The 10,000-nt window shown below is 49.6% G+C and overlaps 1 protein-coding gene across 1 annotated transcript in view; it reads right to left on the bottom strand.

The window, feature by feature from the left end:
• Window positions 1-10,000, bottom strand: part of arhgap9 (Rho GTPase activating protein 9) — a 138,528-nt gene that overhangs the window by 66,834 nt on the left and 61,694 nt on the right. Inside the window, exons 5-6 of the mRNA XM_041180519.1 lie at window positions 4,285-4,401; window positions 1-38 (exon numbers count right to left, since the gene is read on the bottom strand). The exon at window positions 1-38 is cut by the window's left edge and continues 103 nt beyond it. Coding sequence (XP_041036453.1) covers window positions 1-38; window positions 4,285-4,401 — 155 coding nt within the window. The remainder of the gene's footprint in view (window positions 39-4,284; window positions 4,402-10,000) is intronic.

Genomic DNA, 10,000 nt, shown 5'->3' with positions numbered 1-10,000 from the left:
GACGAGCCCAGGGTCTCGGACGATGAACACCGCGGGAGCTTGGAAGAGGGAGAGGGAGAGGGAAGAAAAAGGCAACGATTGAGAGGGTTTCATCTCCACCCGAAAGGTCTTCCATCCTCCGGCGGCCCCTGCTGCTTCAATTCCACTGACAAGTCACCTCCCCCAGGTCCTGCCCCTTCTGCAGGTTCACCTCAACGGCAAAGGCTATGAGAATACTCATTGGGCCTTTCTATATCTTTCTTGTAACACGGAGACCGGAACTGTGCAGAGTGCTCCGAGTGTGGTCTAACCCAGGGATACGGAGACCGGAACTGTGCACAGTGCTCCGAGTGTGGTCTAACCCAGGGATACGGAGATCGGAACTGTGCACAGTGCTCCAAGTGTGGTCTAACCCAGGGATACGGAGACCGGAACTGTGCACAGTGCTCCGAGTGTGGTCTAACCCAGGGATACGGAGACCAGAACTGTGCACAGTGCTCCAAGTGTGGTCTAACCCAGGTATACAGAGACCAGAACTGTACACAGTGCTCCAAGTTTGGTCTAATCCAGGGATACGGAGACCGGAACTGTGCACAGTGCTCCAAGTGTGGTCTAACCCAGGGATACAGAGACCGGAACTGTGCACAGTGCTCCGAGTGTGGTCTAACCCAGGGATACGGAGACTGGAACTGTGCACAGTGCTCCAAGTTTGGTCTAATCCAGGGATACGGAGACCGGAACTGTGCACAGTGCTCCCAGTGTGGTCTAACCCAGGGATACAGAGACCGGAACTGTGCACGCTGATCCGAGTGTGATCTAACCCAGGGATATGGAGACCAGAACTGTGCACAGTGCTCCGAGTGTGGTCTAACCCAGGGATACGGAGACCGGAACTGTGCACAGTGCTCCGAGTGTGGTCTAACGCAGGGATACGGAGACCGGAACTGTGCACAGTGCTCCAAGTTTGGTCTAATCCAGGGATACGGAGACCGGAACTGTGCACAGTGCTCCCAGTTTGGTCTAACCCAGGGATACGGAGACCAGAACTGTGCACAGTGCTCCAAGTGTGATCTAACCCAGGGATACAGAGACCGGAACTGTGCACAGTGATCCGAGTGTGATCTAACCCAGGGATACGGAGACCGGAACTGTGCACAGTGCTCCGAGTGTGGTCTAACCCAGGGATACGGAGACCGGAACTGTGCACAGTGCTCCCAGTGTGGTCTAACCCAGGGATACGGAGACCGGAACTGTGCACAGTGCTCCGAGAGTGGTCTAACCCAGGGATACGGAGACCGGAACTGTGCACAGAGCTCCCAGTGTGGTCTAACCCAGGGATACGGAGACCGGAACTGTGCACAGTGCTCCGAGTGAGGTCTAACCAAGGGATACGGAGACCAGGGCTGTGCTCCTAGCGCGATCCAGGCAAGGTTCAATATCCGTTGAACATAACGTCTCTGCTTTTCAAAGCAGGCTGTTTACATTAACAGGATCTTATCGGCCACCCTCGACTGCTTCCCAGCCTTTTCCCGAGGGATGTAATCACCGGAAACCATTCAACTGCTGCCCTCTTGTACACAAGGGGAGTGCAGCAGGAACCGTTCCCAGTGGCGGGAGGGTCAGTAACCAGAGGGGACACAGATTGAAGAGAATCGGTAACAGAACTAGAGGGTGGGGGGGTGGAGGGGGGGAGATGAGGAGAATTATTTTTTATAAACACAGACAGTTGTTGTGATCTAGAAGGCACTGCCTGAAAGAGCGGTGGAAGCAGATACAATAGGAACTTTCACAAGGTTGGGGGGGGAATTGGATAAATACTGGAAGGGGAAACATTTGCAGGGGTACGGGGTGGGCGGGGGCTGAGAGTGGGGGACCAGTTGGATGGGGGTGGGAGGGTGGGAGAGCAGGTGAGGGGGGGAAATGAGGACTAATTGTGTGGGTGGGTGCGGGAGGCAAGAGTGGGGGAAAAATGGATGGGGGGGATAGCGGAGTTGGGAGAGTGGGGACTAATTGGATGAGTGGGTGGGTTGGGAGGGAGAGTTGGGGCTAACTGGATGAGTGGGTGGGTTGGGAAGGAGAGTTGGGACTAATTGGATGAGTGAGTGGGTTAGGAGGGAGAGTTGGGGCTAATTGGAGGAGTGGGTGGGTTGGGAGGGAGAGTTGGGGCTAATTGGATGAGTGGGTGGGTTGGGAGGGAGAGTTGGGGCTAATTGGATGAGTGAGTGGGTTGGGAGGGAGAGTTGGGGCTAATTGGAGAGTGGGTGTGTCGGGAGGGAGAGTTGGGACTAATTGGATGAGTGGATGTGTTTGGAGGGAGAGTTAGGGCTTATTGGAGGAGTGGGTGGGTTGGGAAGGAGAGTTGGGGCTAATTGGATGAGTGGGTGTGTTTGGAGGGAGAGTTGGGGCTAATTGGATGAGTGGGTGTGTTGGGAGGGAGAGTTGGGGCTAATTGGAGGAGTGGGTGTGTCGGGAGGGAGAGTTGGGGCTAATTGGAGGAGTGGGTGGGTTGGGAAGGAGAGTTGGGGCTAATTGGATGAGTGGGTGTGTTTGGAGGGAGAGTTGGGGCTAACTGGATGAGTGGGTGGGTTGGGAGGGAGAGTTGGGGCTAATTGGATGAGTGGGTGGGTTGGGAGGGAGAGTGTGGTCTAATTGGAGAGTGGGTGTGTCGGGAGGGAGAGTTGGGACTAATTGGATGAGTGGATGTGTTTGGAGGGAGAGTTGGGGCTAATTGGAGGAGTGGGTGGGTTGGGAGGGAGAGTTGGGGCTAATTGGATGAGTGGGTGTGTTGGGAGGGAGAGTTGGGGCTAATTGGATGAGTGAGTGGGTTGGGAGGGAGAGTTGGGGCTAATTGGAGAGTGGGTGTGTCGGGAGGGAGAGTTGGGACTAATTGGATGAGTGAGTGGGTTAGGAGGGAGAGTTGGGGCTAATTGGAGAGTGGGTGTGTCGGGAGGAAGAGTTGGGGCTAATTGGATGAGTGGGTGTGTTTGGAGGGAGAGTTGGGGCTAACTGGATGAGTGGGTGGGTTGGGAGGGAGAGTTGGGGCTAATTGGATGAGTGGGTGGGTTGGGAGGGAGAGTGTGGTCTAATTGGATAAGTGGGTGTGTTGGGAGGGAGAGTTGGGGCTAACTGGATGACTGGGTGGGTTGGGAGGGAGAGTTGGGGCTAATTGGATGAGTGGGTGGGTTGGGAGGGAGAGTTGGGGCTAATTGGATGAGTGGGTGTGTTGGGAGGGAGAGTGTGGTCTAATTGGATGAGTGGGTGTGTTGGGAGGGAGAGTTGGGGCTAATTGGATGAGTGGGTGTGTTGGGAGGGAGAGTGTGGTCTAATTGGATGAGTATCTGGGTTGGGAGGGAGAGTGGGGGGGAGAGTTGGGGCTAATTGGATGAGTGGGTGGGTTGGGAGGGAGAGTGGGGCTAATTGGATGAGTGGGTGTGTTGGGAGGGAGAGTGTGGTCTAATTGGATGAGTATCTGGGTTGGGAGGGAGAGTGGGGGGGAGAGTTGGGGCTAATTGGATGAGTGGGTGGGTTGGGAGGGAGAGTGGGGCTAATTGGATGAGTGGGTGGGTTGGGAGGGAGAGTTGGGGCTAATTGGATGAGTGGGTGGGTTGGGAGGGAGAGTGGGGCTAATTGGATGAGTGGGTGGGTTGGGAGGGAGAGTGTGGTCTAATTGGATGAGTATCTGGGTTGGGAGGGAGAGTGGGGGTGAGAGTTGGGGCTAATTGGATGAGTGGGTGGGTTGGGAGGGAGAGTGGGGCTAATTGGATGAGTGGGTGGGTTGGGAGGGAGAGTTGGGGGGAGGGAGAGTTGGGGCTAATTGGATGAGTGGGTGGGTTGGGAGGGAGAGTGGGGCTAATTGGATGAGTGGGTGGGTTGGGAGGGAGAGTTGGGGGGAGAGAGAGTTGGGACTAATTGGATGAGTATCTGGGTTGGGAGGGAGAGTGAGGGAGAGAGTTGGGACTAATTGGAGGAGTGGGTGGGATGGGTGAGGAGATTTGGTGGGGGGAGAGCTGGGACTAATTGAATGGGTGGGTGGGGGATAGGGAAGAGTGGGGGCTATTTGGATGGGTGGATGGGTTGGTGGACAGGTGAGGGTGGAGTGTGGGGTCTAACTAGATCTTTCAAACAGCAGCACAGGCAGGATGGGCCGAATGGCCTCCTCACGTTTGCCCCCTGATTCTACGAATGCACACCCCGAGGTTGATTGCCGTCAGTTGCATCCCCACCCTAACAACTCCTGACACCAGCCCACCACCCCCGCCGACACCCCCCCCCCCCGCAACTCCCAAACCCTCTTACTGCTGTTACCTGTGAGGAGTCCCAGCTCTTCCTGTCCTGCTGGAGGGACTCGAGGTGACTGCAGGAAGAGGTGGAGGTTCCATCACCATTCCAGGTGGTGGGGTAATCCGGCGGAGGTGTGGAAGACTGAGAGAAAAAGGAAAGGTCGGTCAGGGCTGACGGGGGGGGGTGTCTATATATACATACACGTGTGTGTGTGTGTGTGTGTGTGTGTCTATATATACATACACGTGTGTGTGTCTATATATGCATTCACGTGTGTGTGTGTGCGTGTATCTATATATACATACATGTGTGTGTGTGTGTCTATATATACACATTCACATGTGTGTGTGTGTGTATCTATATATACATACATGTGTGTGTGTGTCTATATATACATACACGTGTGTGTGTCTATATATACATACACGTGTGTGTGTCTATATATACATACGTGTGTGTGTGTGTCTATATATACATACACGTGTGTGTGTGTGTGTCTATATATACATACACGTGTGTGTGTCTATATATGCATTCACGTGTGTGTGTGTGCATGTATCTATATATACATACATGTGTGTGTGTGTCTATATATACACATTCACGTGTGTGTGTGTGTGTGTGTGTATCTATATATACATACATGTGTGTGTGTGTCTATATATACATACACGTGTGTGTGTCTATATATACATACACGTGTGTGTGTCTATATATACATACATGTGTGTGTGTGTCTATATATACATACACGTGTGTGTCTATATATACATACACGTGTGTGTGTCTATATATACATACACGTGTGTGTGTCTATATATACATACACGTGTGTGTGTCGATATATACATACACGTGTGTGTGTCGATATATACATACACGTGTGTGTGTCGATATATACATACACGTGTGTGTGTCGATATATACATACACGTGTGTGTCGATATATACATACACGCGTGTATGTGTGTCTATACATACATACGTGTGTATGTGTGTCTATATATACATACACGTGTGTGTGTGTGTGTGTCTGTATATACATACACGTGTGTGTGTCTGTATATACATACACGTGTGTGTCTGTATATACATACACGTGTGTGTCTGTATATACATACACGTGTGTGTGTATCTATATATACATACACGTGTGTGTGTCTATATATACATACACGTGTGTGTGTCTATATATACATACACGTGTGTGTGTGTGTCTATATATACATACACATGTGTATGCGTGTATATATATATCTATATATGTCTATATATGTGCGTGCGCATGTGTGTGTGTGCGCATGTGTGTGTGTGCGCATGTGTGTGTGTGCGCATGTGTGTGTGTGCGCATGTGTGTGTGTGCGCATGTGTGTGTGTGCGCATGTGTGTGTGTGCGCATGTGTGTGTGTGCGCATGTGTGTGTGTGCGCATGTGTGTGTGTGCACATGTGTGTGTGTGCGCATGTGTGTGTGTGCGCATGTGTGTGTGCGCGCATGTGTGTGTGTGCGCATGTGTGTGTGTGCGCATGTGTGTGTGCATGTGTGTGTGCATGTGTGTGTGTGTGCATATATGTGCGTGTGTGTCTGTACGTGCATGTATGTGTGTCTGTGCGTGCGTGTATGTGCGTGTCTGTGCATGCATGTGTCTCTGTGCATGTGTGTATATATGTGTGTGTCTGTGCATGTGCGTGTATATATGTGTGTGTCTGTGCCTGCATGTATATGTGTATGTTTGTGTGTATGGGTGTATGTGTGTGTCTGTGCGTGTATATGTGTGTCTGTGCGTGCGTGTATATGTGTGTGTCTGTGCATGCGTGTATATGTGTGTACGTGTATATGTGTGTGTCTGTGCGTGCGTGTATATGTGTGTGTCTGAGCATGCATGTATATGTGTATGTCTATGTGTGTGCGTGTATATGCATGTGTCTGTGCGTGCGTGTATATAGGTGTGTCTGTGCGTGTGCGTGTATATATGTGTCTCTGCGCGTGCGTGTATATGTGTGTGTCTGTGTGCGTATATATGTGTGTGTGTCTGTGCATGTGTGTCTATGCATGCGTGTATGTGCATCTGTGCATGCATGTGTGTCTGTGCATGCATGTGTATGTCTGTGCATGCATGCATGTGTGTCTGTGTGCGTGCATGTCTGTGCATGCATGTGTGTCTGCGCGTGTGTGTATATATGTGTGTGTCTGTGCATGTGCGTGTATATATGTGTGTTTGTGCCTGCGTGTATGTGTATGTCTGTGCGTGTGTGTGTGTATGTGTATGTCTGTGCGTGTGCGTGTGTATGTGTGTCTGTGCGTGTATGCGTGTGTCTGTGCGTGCGTGTATATGTGTGTGTCTGTGCGTGTACGTGTATACGTGTGTGTCTGTGCGTGTGCGTGTATACGTGTGTGTGTGTATATGTGTGTGTCTGTGCATGCGTGTATATGTGTGTGTCTGAGCATGCGTGTATATGTGTGTGTCTGAGCATGCGTGTATATGTGTGTGTCTGAGCATGTGTGTATATGTGTGTGTCTGAGCATGCGTGTATATGTGTATGTCTGTGTGTATACGTATGTGTCCGTGCGTGTGTGTATATGTGTGTCTGTGCGTGCGTGTATATGTGTGTCTGTGCGTGTGCGTGTATATGTGTGTGTGTCTGTGCGTGTGTGTATATGTGTGTGTCTGAGCATGCGTGTATATGTGTATGTCTGTGTGTGTGCGTGTATATGCATGTGTCTGTGCGTGTGTGTATATGTGTGTGTCTGTGTGTGCGTGTATATATGTATGTCTGTGCGTGTGTCTGCATGTATATATGTGTGTCTGTGCGTGCGTGTATATATGTGTGTCTGTGCGTGCGTGTATATATGTATGTCTGTGCGTGTGTGTGTCTGTGTGTGCGTGTATATGTGTGTCTGTGCGTGCGTGTATATGTGTGTATCTGTGCGTGCGTGTATGTGTGTGTCTGTGCGTGCGTGTATGTGTGTGTCTGTGCGTGCGTGTATGTGTGTGTCTGTGCGTGCGTGTATATATGTGTGTGTCTGTGCGTGCGTGTATATATGTGTGTGTCTGTGCATGCGTGTATATATGTACGTCAGTGCGTCTGTGTATATATATGTGTGTCTGTGCATGCGTGTATATATGTGTGTGTCTGTGCATGCATGTATATATGTGTGTGTCTGTGCATGCATGTATATATGTGTGTGTTTGTGCGTGCGTGTATATATGTGTGCCTGTGCGTATGTGTATATATGTGTGTCTGTGCGTGCGTGTATATATGTGTGTGTCTGTGCGTGCGTGTATATATGTGTGTGGCTGTGCGTGCGTGTATATATGTGTGTGTCTGTGCGTGCGTGTATATATGTGTGTGTCTGTGCGTGCGTGTATATGTGTGTATCTGTGCGTGCGTGTATATGTGTGTGTCTGTGCCTGCATGTGTGTGTGTCTGTGCGTGCGTGTATATATGTGTGTCTGTGCGTGCGTGTATATATGTGTGTCTGTGCGTGCGTGTATATATGTACGTCAGTGCGTCTGTGTATATATGTGTGTGTCTGTGCATGCGTGTATATATGTGTGTGTGTGCATGCGTGTATATATGCATGTGTCTGTGCGTGTGTGTATATGTGTGTGTCTGTGCGTGCGTGTATATGTGTGTGTCTGTGCGTGCGTGTATATGTGTGTGTCTGTGCGTGCGTGTATATATGTGTGTGTCTGTGCGTGCGTGTATATATGTGTGTGTCTGTGCGTGCGTGTATATATGTGTGTGTCTGTGCGTGCGTGTATATATGTGTGTGTCTGTGCGTGCGTGTATATGTGTGTATCTGTGCGTGCGTGTATATGTGTGTGTCTGTGCCTGCATGTGTGTGTGTCTGTGCGTGCGTGTATATATGTGTGTCTGTGCGTGCGTGTATATATGTGTGTCTGTGCGTGCGTGTATATATGTACGTCAGTGCGTCTGTGTATATATGTGTGTGTCTGTGCATGCGTGTATATATGTGTGTGTGTGCATGCGTGTATATATGCATGTGTCTGTGCGTGTGTGTATATGTGTGTGTCTGTGCGTGCGTGTATATGTGTGTGTCTGTGCGTGCGTGTATATATGTGTGTGTCTGTGCGTGCGTGTATATATGTGTCTGTCTGTGTGTGCGTGTATATATGTGTGTGTCTGTGTGTGCGTGTATATATGTGTGTGTCTGTGCGTGCGGGTATATATGTGTGTCTGTGCGTGCGTGTATATGTGTGTGTCTGTGCGTGTATGTATATATGTGTGTCTGTGCGTGCGTGTATATATGTGTGTCTGTGCGTGCATGTATATATGTGTGTGTCTGTCCATGTGCATGTATATATGTGTGTGTCTATGCGGGCGTGTATATATGTGTGTGTGAGCGTGCGTGTATATGTATGTCTGAGCGTGCGTGTATATATGTGTGTGTCTGTGCATGTATATATGTGTGTGTCTGTGCGTGTGTATATATGTGTGTGTCTGTGTGTGCGTGTATATATGTGTGTGTCTGTGTGTGCGTGTATATATGTGTGTGTCTGTGTGTGCGTGTATATATGTGTGTGTCTGTGCGTGCGGGTATATGTGTGTGTCTGTGCGTGCGTGTATATGTGTGTGTCTGTGCGTGCGTGTATATGTGTGTGTCTGTGCGTGTATGTATATATGTGTGTCTGTGCGTGCGTGTATATATGTGTGTCTGTGCGTGCATGTATATATGTGTGTGTCTGTCCATGTGCATGTATATATGTGTGTGTCTATGCGGGCGTGTATATATGTGTGTGTGAGCGTGCGTGTATATGTGTGTCTGAGCGTGCGTGTATATATGTGTGTGTCTGTGCATGTATATATGTGTGTGTCTGTGCGTGTGTATATATGTGTGTGTCTGTGTGTGCGTGTATATATGTGTGTGTCTGTGTGTGCGTGTATATATGTCTGTGTGTGCATGTATATATGTATGTCTGTGTGTGCGTGTATATATGTGTGTCTGTGCATGCGTGTATATCTGTGCGTGCATGTGTATATGTGTGTCTGTGCGTGTGTGTGTATATATGTATGTCAGTACGTGCGTGTATATATGTGTGTGTCTGTGTGTGCATGTATATATGTATGTCTGTGCGTGCGTGTATATGTGTCTGTGCGTGCGTGTATACGTGTGTGTCTGTGCGTGCGTGTATACGTGTGTGTCTGTGCGTGCGTGTATACGTGTGTGTCTGTGCATGTGTGTATATATGTGTGTGTCTGTGCGTGCATGTGTGTCTGTGTGTGCGCGTGTATATGTGTGTGTCTGTGCGTGCATGTATATATGTGTGTCTGTGCGTGCGTGTATATATGTGTGTGTCTGTGCGTGCGTGTATATATGTGTGTGTCTGTGCGTGCGTGTATATATGTGTGTGTCTGTGCGTGTGTATATGTGTGTGTCTGTGCGTGTGTATATGTGTGTGTCTGTGCGTGTGTATATATGTGTGCGTCTGTGCGTGCGTGTATATATGTGTGTGTCTGTGCATGCGTGTATATATGTGTGTCTGTACGTGTGTGCATATATGTGTGTCTGTGCGTGCGTGTATATATGTGTGTGTCTGTGCGTGCGTGCATATATGTGTGTGTCTGTGCGTGTGTGCATATATGTGTGTCTGTGCGTGCGTGTTTATATGTGTGTGTCTGTGCGTGTTTCTGTGCATGTGCGTACCCACAGTTCTGTTAACCACTTCCCTTTAGGCACTTCCTCACCGAGCAGATGAATTTGGCATGGATTCAGGG

Source organism: Carcharodon carcharias, chromosome X (assembly GCF_017639515.1).
Source record: "Carcharodon carcharias isolate sCarCar2 chromosome X, sCarCar2.pri, whole genome shotgun sequence".
NCBI lineage: Eukaryota > Metazoa > Chordata > Chondrichthyes > Lamniformes > Lamnidae > Carcharodon > Carcharodon carcharias.
This window is presented reverse-complemented; position numbering and strand designations above follow the sequence as displayed.